General features: G+C 28.5%; 1 protein-coding gene across 1 annotated transcript in view; it reads right to left on the reverse strand.

The window, feature by feature from the left end:
• Positions 1–15315, reverse strand: part of LOC148236018 (uncharacterized) — a 95149-nt gene that overhangs the window by 27590 nt on the left and 52244 nt on the right. Inside the window, exons 2-3 of the mRNA XM_088184273.1 lie at positions 11985–12132; positions 2980–3176 (exon numbers count right to left, since the gene is read on the reverse strand). Of these exons, the coding sequence (XP_088040399.1) occupies positions 2980–3176; positions 11985–12132 (345 nt within the window). The remainder of the gene's footprint in view (positions 1–2979; positions 3177–11984; positions 12133–15315) is intronic.

The following is a 15315-nucleotide window of genomic DNA, read 5'->3' on the forward strand; positions in this document are numbered from 1 at the left end:
TATTATTTTTTTAATATATAATATAACATTCACAATATACCATTTCATTATTAAGCCTTTAATGGCATATAAATAAGTTAAAAATTAACAGAATTATAAGAGATAATATCCACGATATACCTGTCTATATAAAATACTGCAAATGCATATTATATTATACAACAAAACACATTAGTCTGGACGTATCCATGAAGGCATAATATCCAAGCTACACTGTATAGAGTACACTCGTACGTTAAAATTATTCTTTTAAAATTGGTGTTCAGCCAACGGAGATTACACCACATATAACCCGTAATAATTATTTATGCATTATTATTTTTCGCACACGAGATGTTCGCTTAATTGGAAATCTGCCCCATTGGAAATTTAACGCATATTGCGCAGGAGAAAAAAGGGATATAAATTTGAGTTGTGTCTTGGGGAAGATTTATTATTGCCCAAAAGGCAATAAAACCCAAGCGCGGATAATTATTCACCTAGTGAGTAAAATAAAACGGCATCAATGGAAACCTGAGGTGAACTTTTTATTTTGTAAAACGATCCATTAAAAATCAAATATTTATCTAAAATAGTTTTTTTAAGGTTCTTTCGTTTAGTGTAATGAAAATTTGTTAAATGAAACTTGCAAGTGTGGATTTTTACATACGTGAAAATTATTATTGATGAACAGAGAACTAATTTGAAAAAACGATTCAAGTTCACCGACAGGCAAATTTTATGAAATGCTTCCATACATCTTTGCAATAATGATTTACACGCGAAGCGATTTCTTCTTATCTGATTATTAATGTAGTTTTTAGATTACAAATGTAAAGTAGTAGTATTGAAGATTAAATTACTTTTGACTTATATTAAATGTTTTCAAGAAAACATGCATATTTTTAAACATCTGGCATGGACCTACCCTTTCTTATGCAGCGGTTGTAAAACATTTTTTAATATTCGTGCAATTTTTTTTGAACAAATAAAAATTCACGAACAATACCAATTTTTTGAAAAATTTTCGAGAAATAATATTCCAGAAAAAATACTATAAGTCGCTCAATTACCTTAGACTTTCACATTTCACAAAGTTATAACTTTGTATAGAAAAAATTATCTGGTTCTTATTTAAAATAAAATATTTCATCTTAAATTGAATCATTTAAGATATTAGTTATGATTATGTAATTAATATATTAAATCTATAAAAATGCAATTGTAATAATTTTTATTTGTGTTTGTAAATAATTGTGTATATAGAAAATATTCACAAACCACTGTTATATGTTATCTGTTTTCTTAGTATTTTTCAAAAATAATAGCAATAAGAGGTCTAAAAATAAAACAAGGCTAATGCAAAGCTATTTACATTGAATCGTTATAAAGCATTTATTGACCGTTGTGTATGTATTTGAAAAGGACGAGCTAATAATAAATACCCTTTCATATTTATCAACGTTAGTATTTTTTTGGAAACAACACAGTAATAAACAAAAACATAAAAGCGAATAAATGACAATAATAATGCATAAGTTTAATGGATCTTATCCGTAAAGACACGCTTTTCAATATTTTTTATGTTGATCTATATTTATATAATTTAGTATGAATTTAAAGTGTGTATTGATTGAGCTTTAGAAGAAAACCGGACATATAATATTTGGATTGAAACGAGAACCAGATCTTTAGATAGCAATTTTGGCATACTAAGTGTAAATGATAATTAATTTACAAATACTTTTTTATTTATAAAAAAGTAAAAGTAGATTAATATAACATAATCAAATTTGATACCTTTCTACTTTAATATAAAAAATATAGAATCATCAAATTTTTCGGATCTTGGGAACTTATATTAATAATTATATCTAAAAATAATTCATTGATAAATCTAAAAATAATTCTTTTTTCGAGCTTTAATTACTAATGAAACGTAATAAGTTTAAAAAATCTTTCCAACGTTAATTGAAGTGTAATAGGTATTAAAGGAAGCGTTTTGCCTTTTTGTGAAACTAACTGCGAGCGCTCTTCATTATAACTTAAATCGAATATATTTTTAACTGTACTGAAGGTATTTTTTTATCGTTGTTGATGCTGTAGGTGTACAAACGCAACTTTTTAATAAGCGTAAGTACATTCCGTATTAAGCGCTTTTAGTATCGGCATTCGCAAAAAATATCCTTAAAAAAGAAGATAAAATATCATTTCAGGTGAAACTTTTTAATTAGAAGTGTCTGAATTTAAAATCTCTCGATATGAAATGCGAGATTACATATCTTTTCTAGAATTGGTGTGTAATGTAGTATTTATAATACACATAGTTGGTGAATAACATTACATTTTCTATAAAAATACTTAGAGAGAATAAAGAATAGAATAGTTAAATATATGTTTTACTTGTGGGGTTTTATATAATAATTGTAAACGTATAAAAAATGTTAGAATCAGTTGATGGATAAAGCCGGCTACAACTCTAATGCATCTAAACAATTTCTAATCATAGGCATACAAAATAAAACTGAAATTTGTAACTGCCGTATATATGTCATTAATAAATAACGAGAAGAGCAGAGGTCCAGGTTAGACCCACGAGGAACTCCCGAAGGGGTGAAATGTTCTTTCAACATTCTGTGTTTGAAACAATGTTGTTTTACTTTATAACCAAGGTCTTTTAACAAATTTGCTAAACTTTTTCGAATAGGCACAATTTTATAACATATGTAATTGCTCCTAGTACAAGATCTTTTGTTGTGATCGTCCTCAATTTGGTCATTCCAAGTAGTAGTATATTACACAAAATAGAGCAATTACGAAGCACAATGTTAATAATTTTTCTATTTTGTATTTATTTCAAAGTAGCAACCAAAGAAAAGTTTTTAATAGTATTTTGAAGAATAATTATAAAAAATGAGTGATAGACTGTAGAGATGGATTGAACTATGTGACATTAGATTCATAATAGATTCATAATATAAATTCAGTTCAGGTACTCACCTATGACCGTGAGCCTTACAGCGGTCGTTTTGGAAGGCGCCGTTCTAAAATCGGCCCTGCACCTATAGTGACCCGCGTCTTTGGGCCGGATCGGGCGCAGGGTGAGGCGAGGTGGCCTCGGGTTCCAAGTGGCGCGGGTGTCCAATCCGGTCGCGGTCCAGTGGGATCCCGCCCCGGAATTACCTCGGGCGTCCCAGCTGAAAAGGAAAAATTCAGAGATGCTGTAGTAACATATGCCAAATATTTTTTTCTCTATGGAATAGAGTTATGTGTACATTTTTTCGCGCTCGACTTGCGTCATCGAAAAGGAAACAAGATTGAAACAATGAAATGGAATCAGGTATAAAATATATTTATATTAAATTATATTTTATTTAATTATTTATTTCGAAGAAAATAAATGGTAATTTATAAAATTTAATATAGTCCCATTTTATAATAAGATTACTTAGAAAAGTTTACGATTATTTATTATGCAAGTCCCAGCTTCCCAGTTTTAAGCATATTTTATTATGCTTTAAATTTGTAGAATTACTTGTTTTTGATCAGGGGTAGTTATTTTTAACTTAAACTCGATTTATTGCACTAATTTCGACATAAAGTCTTTGCATTAATGATTGGTTAAAACTTACATTTGTGAATTTTTATTCTTGTCGTTAACTTAATTGACGAATACACAATATAACATTTACAATTCAATGGCATTCATTTTTTTATAAATATTTTCACTAAGAACGTTGATGAGTAATTTATTAAATATATTATCCCTGTAATGATTTCTCATTAGTTATAGTTATTATTATCTTAACTATAAAGCAAAAAATATGTTTTCTGAAGTATCAAAAGCTCTCGTATGATGAGTTTTAACGTTTTGCTTTTTTTTTACAGACATACTATTAATAACTCCAAAGCTATTTTCATAATCAGATATGCACCTTTAAAATTTACATTAAATAGTCAAAAATAACCTATTTAAATCAAATCATTTTAAGATATTTTAATCACATATAATAAAGAACTGGTTATTTAAATTTTATAAACATTTACCCAAGTTTAATGTCTTATATGTCTTATATTATATGATATATCGGTCAAAAATTATATGTATTATAATATCTGAATGACACTATATTATATGTAATATCGGTCACAGTATAATAATGTATCAATGGAAAATGCATGTTTCATACAAATTATTATTATACAATACTTTATGATTTAATCATATTAAAAATTAAATTGCTTTTATTTCAGAACTTTGATATATACGTTTCCAGTTTTATTTTATGTACACAAAACATTAAAACCGGTTATATTTTAATATGTTTCATCTATCGTAAATGATAATAAACCGTCATTGTGTTTTTTTTCTGTATAATTTTGGTTTATATCGTAATATATGAAGACTATTAATAAATATATACATACATATAATAATCGATATGACCGTATTACTGAATGACCGAATTTTATTGAATTTTTAACGCTAAAATAATATGTATTATTTTATCTTTTTAGGAGTTTAAAATATAAATACGTTAGTATTTTTTATAAAAATATACTATTTAAAAGATAAAATCGATTTATTGTAAAGTTCAGGGTCAAAAACTAATGCTAAAAATAACATTATATATGCATATGTATATATATTGAGTTCTATACATTCTAGATATATTATAGTTTGTCTTTCAAATGTTTTTCTTACAAAAACTCGCGAATGGAACACTCAGCAATATGATTTTTGTAGGAAAAGTTTTATTGCAATTTTCTAAGTCACTACTATTTGTTAAAATAATATTGTATAGGTAAGTACTGAGAGCTATATATATATATATATATATATATTTTACAATATAGCATGAATTCAATAATGGTTTTTCCGAATACACAAATTTCATTATTTTGCTTCGATATTGTTTTATATAAGCACATAAGTGGATAAAATTATTTTTTAAAATTAATATATGACACCAGTTCGGGCTCATTTTACTTAGTAAACAAAATAATTAAAAGTTATCCATTTGAGTTCTTATATTATTAGAGCAACTACCAAAAGTGGTAATACTATAATGGTGTTTTGAAATAAATTAAAGTACAATATATAATACTGAGGACTATTAAATATTTATTGATTACTGATGCATTTTTTAAAAAAAAAGTGAGTAGGATACGTCTGTTATTGATTCTAGACGTCTAAAATATAACTGTGGATGCACGAAACTCACATGCGATTGAGGAAACCGTCATGGTGAATTGAAACTTGAGAATATGTACATATATTCTTAGAATCGTATTGATTGTTAGTTATTTGCCATTTTGCTTAAAGATGCTTGAATTTGCTTTGCTTCCGCCATAAAAATAAATTCGTAACGAGGACAGTCATTCAATGGGACAAATTTAACTTGCGAGATGAACGATGTTTTGAAAATACTTATTTGTTAAAAAATCGTTTAGAGTGTTGCAAATTATAGTATTAATAGGCGTTAAAACTAAATTGCATTATAAACACATAATACGGGGTTCGCCCTATAAGTAAGAGTACTAAATTTTTATTAAAATGTGTATGAAACTCTTACGAAACTACAAGTTATATCTTTTAAAGTACGACTCTTGGGAAGGTACACAATAATGCTAATGCTTTCACACTAAATGTAACTGTTTTGGAAGTAATTTATATAATTTTCCTTAGTTCTTGAGCAATGTTTTAGATGTTATCCACAGTCAAGTTTTAACTAAAATCTTAAATTAAAAAATATATAAAAATCGTACCGAAAAATTAAAATAAATACAAACAAAGGTAGCGCAGCACTAACTCAACAGATCGAGTTGAAACAAATTTGGACAACCTAAGATATTCACCAATAAATAGTACGTTGCCTATTCGTGCAAAGCCAAATTAGTACACTTACGTTTGTGACAAACATCGTACATAATCAAATTAAAATCATGTTGATTTTAGGTACACGCATAATCTTACACTTTCTATGTGTACAAAATTACACACTACAATCCGCATATTAAAATTAACCCAGTCTACTTTGAATAATGCATTTTGCACGACTTTGGAATCATCAAGGCTTACCTTATTTTCGATTCAAATATATGCATATCGTATTAAGTACGAATGTATGTTAGGCTATTTCGACCCTGCTCATATTCGTGACGGATGTTCTTTATACATACATACATTTGTATGTATGGGTATATAAGAACCTACAATATATTCTGAAATTCTACATTACGTGGAAAGTCGATATTCGGAGAGTTCGCTACAGTGGCACTTTGCTAGTCGCCCAAAAAACTGCAAAAGAAGCGCGAATTAGAATTTAAATCAGAAACGGCGAAACTTTTCGCGAGAAAGCTTTCACCGAGGACACAATTTTCGCACAACTTCGGCGCGTTACACGTATCCGAGGTGCGAAAAGCCTTTATGAAATCCGTGAAACTTGGAGGATTAAGCTCGACGAGTAATGGGTAACTTTCGAGTTTAAAGGACTGGAGTTAATTCGTTGTTTTTTTATTAATCGTAATTTGTCACGTAAAATACCCTTTCTTATAAAAGGAAAAACACACAATAAGAGTCACGCTTTCATTGTGTGGGCGATGATAAATATAGTTTTTAGACTGTTTCATAAATTTGTGCGGAACAGTTACGCATAGAAGCGATATGTTATACCGATCGTTCACACTATAGTTGTTAACCGTTGCTTTATATCTAAGTGTAGTTGGTACGGTCTTTACTGATAATACAGAGACCGCGGGATCGAGCCACGGCAGCAGACTTTTTTTTTTTATAAAAAAAGCGCTATTAGTATTAACCGGTCAAAACTGTAAAGTAAAAAGTGAATTAAAATTTATAATTACAATCACTCAACTTAAGTATTGAATATCAGTTAGATGATATGAAAAAAAACATAGAAACCAAATGTCGAAGATTATGTACATAAAAGTATATATATATATATGTATATACTTTTACGTATATTATGTAAGTCTTGAATTATTAAAATTTAATTTATATATTTTTCATACATTTGATGTAATATACAATATATCATCTATTATTATATATTTCAAATATTGATATGTTATGTTTAAGATAACAAATGTTTTTTTCGAGTTGATATTGTGTATAGATATTATCAGACACGGATGTACTATAATTTGTTTGTCCAAGAATAGTTTTTTTCGTGTATACGAGAAAATATCGGAGCTACGCGATTAAAATCTGTCGGATGTATATAGTGTAATAGAAGATCCTTTCACAGAAACATTAAAATGAATGCGATTGTCCAAAAGGGGATTGTAAAATAATTCTCACTTCTCAGAAGTCAATGACGGCAAAAGCAATAAAGACAATAGGAAGCTCGGTATTATCGAAAATAAATTTGGTTACAAGATTTCTTAATCAAGAATTTACAGGAAATTTCGAATATTATTTTATTAAAAATAATAAATAGATACAGTCTAATGTTTTTATTCTTAAAAATATTTTAAGAGTTCTCACTCCAGTGAAAATTACTACTGAAGTACCTAGTCGTAGACATGACACGATGACATCTGCTGATGTAAATGTTAAATTTCTAATACAAACATCAAATCATATATTTTGTTAATCTCGGGACCCAGACAATTTGGGTTAGCAATGAATTCCCGAATATGGATGGGTTCGCAAAAATCCATTTACCCGCTATAATGCTACCTTTCTATGACCGAATTTCTTATTAAATAGCACTTTGCGATCTCAGAATAGTTTGTGATGAAATAAATGCCGCTACACTTGCAGATATTTCATTAGTCAGCTCATTTTAAGATTTCTATTGGACTCGCGATGTGACTTTGTATTACTAGGAAGTTGTTTAATTCCGGTTTATGGAAGATAATTAAAGACGAATACGATAATTGTACGAATCAAACAAAATTACATTCGCCCTTTGATCTTAATCTTATACTTGAATAATCACTGTATTTAGGCATTTCTAAATGTTTATTTTGTATAAAAAAATCAGTTTTAAAATAATTAGTAAGCAGCGAAAAAGGGGCAAATAATATATTAATATTATATTAAAGTACGCGTAAAATATTTTGATTAGAATATGCAATAATTTAAAGTGTGCCTATCTTCTGTGATTACAACAGTATAATATATATTGTTAATATAATCGAAATTATGAACTCAGCTACCAGGTCATGACTAACATTTTATTTAGATTTGAAGTACAAGAGTTTAAAAGTTAGTAGATTTTACCTTGATTTTAACTCATAATTCCATTAATTTTCTTAACACACTGTATTATGGAAATTTATTTGAAGTTTTGCCTTTATAACGTTGGTATATTATTAAAATTTCTTAACACATTTTCCATTACAATCGTCAAAACTTCTTGGTGTGTATAATTAATTTCATAAGTAATAATGTCTCCCAACTTGAGTTTCAGTAATATTTAAATAAACGAGACTTTGTAGAAAATCCCACAAGGAAAAATCTGGTGCTGACAAATCAGGTGAGCGTGACGGTCTAGCCGAGGCACTGAATCGTGAAATAGTATGGCCTGGGAAAAGACTTTCTAAGCTATCTCATTTTTCTAGTTGTCTCTGATATATATGTATGTACATATATATATATGAATATACATATATAAACGTAGAGAATAAATTTTTGAATCGATGAATTTGAGCATCGAGGAAAAAGTGTGAGCTTTAAACTTTACGATATTATACCCTTCAAATATGTATAAAATATTAAAAAAGTAAAAGTTACAACCATTTACGGTTGTAACTTTGGTCCATTACCATATAAAAGCGTCTGTAGAGAGTTAATGGTGTGATTTGAAAAAAATTAAACTTTCTCACTGAAAACGTGGATAGTTTCCAGATCAGACGTCTTAGAGTCGCACTTTAAAACTTTCTAAATTCTAAATTCAACGGAAATAATCCAGTTCGAGTCGAAAAATCGTGAGTTTCACATGACCTGATTTCGTTTATTTATTTATTGACTCATAAAATTTTCAAATAGTTACGTCATAAATTTACGTTGAAATATGTCCTTTTTTTTAATGACCGAAAATATTAACATAAAATTTAATTATAAAATGGTTGAAGAATTCGTGCAAACTTTGGCGTTGTAGAACAAATCGATATATGTATAGTAAACGTATAATATGTATGTACGTGCCACTAGAAAAAAAGTTTTATCTGAAGTACATTTAAGGTATTATATATACATATATATGCGAACAAACTTTCTTTGAATATCTGTTTTTATTGAGTGGGAAGTAGTAGTGAAACTGTTATTGTAAATGTTGAAATTTTTATTCATTAGACACTTTTCATGGAAAATTTTAAAAATTACAAAATGCAGTATTTCCAAGAACTGATTAAAAACACTGAGTCAGTTTGCAATGTGTTGTGGTGGAGTGCTGTCAAGGTGGTTAACAAAGAGCGTTTATATGAGTCATACTCAACCTCTTTTTTTTTGCAGGCCAAATACAGATGTTACGCGGTCCGCAGCATAATATAATGATGTTAAAATAAAGGTACGTTCCTGTTATCGAGGGACAAATTTATTCAAAATTATTATTTTATGCATACATTATTTATTTGGAATTTAAATATTATTTATAAAGGTCATGGTTCGACTTTCGAAATTGTTTGAAGACAGCATGTCAGAGACAGCGCTATGGACTATGAAATGTCATTTATAATTGTACAATATAAACAAATATTTTCATTTTGTTGTTAAAACTAATTTTAAAATTTATGTAACATGAGTTCAGAATTTGATTTTTAGACCCAACAGAAAGTGCTTTAATTTATCACAGTTTGAACACTAGACTTTTCCAATATGCACTTGTTAGAAGAGCTGCAAATTTGAGTGTTTGATAAAATTCGATCTCATAGATAAAGTTTGTTGAAGCTTAATAAATAAATAACAATAAAATGGTTAGTCGTGGAATCAGAAATCCTTTGCTCGTCGCTGGCACGTTTGAACATTGAACATTGGCAAATATTCTAATTGTTTGTTTTATTGCCAGTGAAATGTAATGTTTGACTTGCAACAAAGGGCTCATCTTTTTCCCATGACACGAAAATGTAAAGAGATCAGTAATCGAAGGAGCGAAAGAGATAGCGTCGACCTGGACCTTTGTTCTAAGTCTATTTGCTTAGTAACGGAGTTGTTTGAACGGAAATCGCTTTTTATCATGGCTTCTATTAAATATTATGTAATAAAATATTGACGCTTCTCTAAAGCGTAGAGGGTGAAAAATAGAGAGCGATTTATTTTCGACCTCTCTTTCTCCGGTTTTAAAAGCCGCATTTTAGTGTAATACGGTCGTAATGGGATTTTGAGTCGATCGACGTTTTTCCTTTGAATTTCTGTTAATGAACGCGGGTACGACCCGCCCCGATGTCGAAATGTCAAATTTCCTTTAATTCCCGGGCATCCTTTTAACTCTTCGCCTTCGCCCTCGCGGTGTGTAAAGGACGAGAGAAGAATTTCTGGGGACCAAACTCAATTTACGTTCGGGCCACGTCGAAATTTTCGATTCGTTAGGGTCCCATTTTTAAAAATTACAACCGAAATTGCTGGTTAATTGAATTTTTTTAACGATGCCAATGCTATTGTGTAAATGGGAGTTTTGTATTCATTTTTACTTTACAATGCTTGTAATATGTTTTTAGATTTTTTTTTTACCAGTTTTATAGTTTGTATATTTATGTATGTAATATTTTTATTAACATGTTCATTGAGAACACCTTATAAATATCATTTGAATTGAATTAATATATTCATAATATTATACAGGTTGTTCCGAAAAATTGCTATCTCGCAAGCCTATCGTGCTATTGAAAAAATAAAAATAAAGTTACTTTCATAGCCACGAAAACATCGCGATGGCCTTGACAGTACGTTTAAAATATACATACAATACACAAATAAAAAAGCACTGTATGTACATACATACATATGTAGATATTCAAATAGTAAATATAAATCTTTAATCAGCATCGGATTATGTGCTATTTTATAAAAGTATGTGCCAAGGTAGAATATTGCCCGCGGGAAAACACATTCACTTTTATATTTTTTTACAATCGAAAATATTTTTTATAGTTTTGCATACTAGTTTATTATAAAAAAAGCGTAAAATACTATTATTAAAGTTTAATTTTAAATATGAATAATTATGTATTAAAAATACAACTAATCTTTAAATTTCTATTGCACTAAATATGAAAGATGTTTATGGAGCATATCAATTAATGATTCATGTCTATGTGTTGTATTCTCGAGGTAAAAAGTTCTACAAGTGATAAAAGAAAACCCTAATAAATCTTGCAAAGGCTACTAATCTTTAAATAGCGATACTCATGTTGAAGCTATTTAATATATATATATATATAAAGGTAGGGTTTCAAAAACTTTTCTTTCAATGGAACACTTCATAAATTTAAAAATTTTGCAAGAGCCCCTTGCTTATTTTATGAGGTAAGTAATAATACATAATCAAAATTAAAATAGATGAAAAAAATATTAATATTAATATAAGAAAATAAAGTTCCTAATGATTTCGGTAACATTGGGTGAATATCCATGAAATGGAAACGTCGAGCTTATTCCATAAATTTGACTTGCTTTACATAAATATGTCGTAGTAAACGAAAGAAAAACAATAATTGCTTGTTTTGGCATACAAAGGTACTCTCTGATAAAATCACCCATAAGTTAATTATTGACTGGTCATTGTATTTTTATTTCAAATCAGAGTCACTAATTAAACTAATTTATAAATCACTTGCAATTAAGCCTACTGGTTTAAGTAAATTTCATTGCATTGTAAAAATATTGGCAAGATATGCAATATTTGTAAACAACGTAGGATTTGTTAAAAAGTCAATAAAATATTTGTTCTGTTTTTTGTCAAAAGTTAAGAATTTTTGGAATATAAATTCGCCTCTATCATTAATTTAATAAAATAATAACTTATCAATTATATATTCACCTGTACACTGGCGCATCGTCTTTGTACCACACGATCAGTAAAACAGTAGAGGGATTCGAATTCAACGCCCCAGTATTAGAAGGGATTGTGTCACAAGGTAATTCAGCAACGCCTCCTGCTATTCCCAGAATCTTGGCTTCTTCGCTGCCTGAAACAATTAATTTTGCTTTGTATTACTTCATATATAAGTATACATATTTAAATACATGGATATGCAAGAAATTTACAACAAACGCTTAATATAAAATGTACACGCGTTTGTGTAGTGTGCATACATATGTTATACTCAATTTGATATTAATGATCCGGATCTATGTAGTAGCGTGTCCAACAAAAGGTCGAAAGGTATGATGTTCCCCCTGAGGTTGTAATCCGATGAAATTGTGACCTTTTTAAACATTTATTATTTAAATTATTAATGAATGTGCTGCTTCGAGGATTTGATGCCTTTAACGGTGTATTATTTTTTTAATAAATTAAAAATGGTAATATTGAATTAAAATATTTTTATTTAATTGAGAATTCACGGCGAATCTTTCTTGATCTTAAATAAATAATTAACATACAATTATCTGTTACATAAATAAGCATACAAAAATATAATGTACACAATGAAATTATACACGCAGCGAGACTATAGTGAGGTTTTTACTAAGTGATAATATTTCTGTTAAAATAAATAATATTTATGAGTACTAAATCATTATTAAATATTTTTAATAATAATTTGCAAAAGTGTATATGTATTCTTAAAGTGATATATTATAAAATAAATAAATTTGTATTTGCTATTATTGCTACATAATTACCATTATAATACAAATTTTATATTTTGCAATATACACAAGTTTTCCATAAGTTGCACTTTAGTTTATTTTATATATGTAAGATTCAATGCATGTAGAACAACGAAAGTTAAAAATAGTTCAAATAAAAATTTAATAAGAATATTTTAAAGAGCTGAATTTATCCTTGATAAAAAAATAGAAAAAAATAGTACTGTTATAATAACTTTTAAAGAGGATTCAAGATTCTACGAATAATACAATAAAACAACCACATATATATAGTATATATACGTTTAGACCTTCATATTAGATTTATTATTTAAAGCACAATGTTATTTCAACGTGATATTTAAAAATAGGATTTAAATGATGAAAGGTAACGCAAAAACTCAAGAACTGATATTTACGTAAATGAAAAGTAAATATATACAATAATTCTATATTTAAAATTATAATTGAATTATTATTTATATAAAAAAGGATATGTAAATAACTTTTAAAATTTGATATTTATGTGAATGAAAAAAATATTTAAATAAAAATTATAAAAATGTTACTGGTATTCTATATTAAAAAATTTTTTTTAAATAATTTTATTCTGAAACCTTTATATTTTATTCTGAAATATTTAAATTAATGTTATACAATTTTGTGTAGTTTCCTTTCGAAGGCATCAGTAAGAGAGATTTTTGCAACACTATGTGTTTAGTAGTTGGTTGTTAATGAATAGTATTTATTTTGAAACTTTGCCCCTTTTTGCTGGAAATGTTTTTTCAAGCAAAATTTTTAAAATTCTCTAAAAACTATAACTTTAAATTGCCAACGTTCACCAACATTTAAGTACATATTTTTTCTGTATAGATAAGCTAATACAAATCTACATTATTTATATTATATTTAAAAAAATACGTTTTTTTAGAATTTGATGATTTTTATAAATATTTTGATAAGTGTTTTACAGTTTAAATCGATAAAATCAATTTTGTAGTCCATTCTCAAGCGCGCCCAGAACCGGGATTTCCTTTACTCTCAAATTTGCTTACACGTGACATCTCTTCTGTCATCTGGCAAGCTCTCGCTGCGCGCAGTTTTGTGCAATTAAATAAATAGTGAAATATGTTATAATCACAGAATTTTTCTTACAAAATGTTAATTGAAGATGATTCAAAGTGATGTAGCACTTGGAATTATAGTAAATATAATTAAAACTATTAAATATGAGTGTTCCATTAAGTGTTTAGTTATATGAATAATATATCACGGTTATTTTAACAAAATTACTATTGACTTTCTAGGATAAAATAATAATAAAAACAGCGGTGATTTGGCAATTACAGGTATACATACCAAAGGAAAAATAAGCCACTCTTAGATATTTTGGTTATCGATTATTCCAGGTATGCAATCATATATTTATAATCATTGTAAAATGTCGTCTATTAGATAACATCAAAAAAACTACACATATGTATATTGCGAGTCATCACTCGGAACAAAACGATCTAGGTGATTTTTTTTGCTGCAATAATGGTTTTAATTTATTTTTCTGTAAACAAGCTTCTTCAGCCAAATAACAAAAGAAAGAAAGTATCCCCAAATATCAATAGATAAAAAATACGTTTTATTAGCATTTATATGGTTTGATCGACATTAACCTCAATCTTCATACGTACTAAGTATATATAACATGTTCACGTTAAAAACGTACCTAGTTCATTTAAATCTAACGTATATGTGCATTAAATCGGAAGCAATGTATTATAAAAGGAAAAACTCACTTTTCGGCCTCGGAGCCCGTTGACGGGAATTCAAAATTTGAAGATTTCATTACGAAGATTGTTTTATGATTGTTCATCTAGTTTAATCAATGTATTCTTCTAATCCTTAACACATTATGTATATATTTAATTTTAATAGTTATAGCACACTTAGTTAATTTGCAATCCGATTATTTATATTCAGTCAAATCGAACAACACACATGACGAATTAAGTAAAATTATAGTTGCGTAGCAAAATTTTATTTATAAATAATAATTATTTACAACTGTTGCTACGTTGATGTCAGCCATCTTGTTTTATATTTGAATGCTTGTTTTTCATTGGTCGAAACAACCGAATGCATTATCGGTGGCTCGAAAATCGAATTTTTATTTTTATTAATATAATTAAATATATTTCATTTGTTTATGTGTATTATTATACACCGTTCATATATAGATAAGAATTTAATTCAAATTAAAAGCCCGCTATCTGGGGATAATAATATCCAGGAACTTTGACCCATGCGTTCACCTGAGAATGGCAGGAACACCGGGGCCTCAACTTCAGGGCGAAGGTGATAATGTACAAAGCCATCTTCGTCTCGACAATCACGTACGCGGTGTGGACCGAAAGAGCTTCCCGCGGACTACCGAACACTCAGACGTCGGCGTTGAGGCTTCTCACGTCATCCTACAACACAGCGTTGATTTCGGAAATGTGCGTGATGGCCGGCGTGGAGCCCATCGATTTAACCGCCAAGATGAGGGCCGCAGTTTACTA

This window comes from Plectrocnemia conspersa, unplaced genomic scaffold, assembly GCF_051122295.1.
Source record: "Plectrocnemia conspersa isolate PC_06_02 unplaced genomic scaffold, ASM5112229v1 ptg000004l, whole genome shotgun sequence".
NCBI lineage: Eukaryota > Metazoa > Arthropoda > Insecta > Trichoptera > Polycentropodidae > Plectrocnemia > Plectrocnemia conspersa.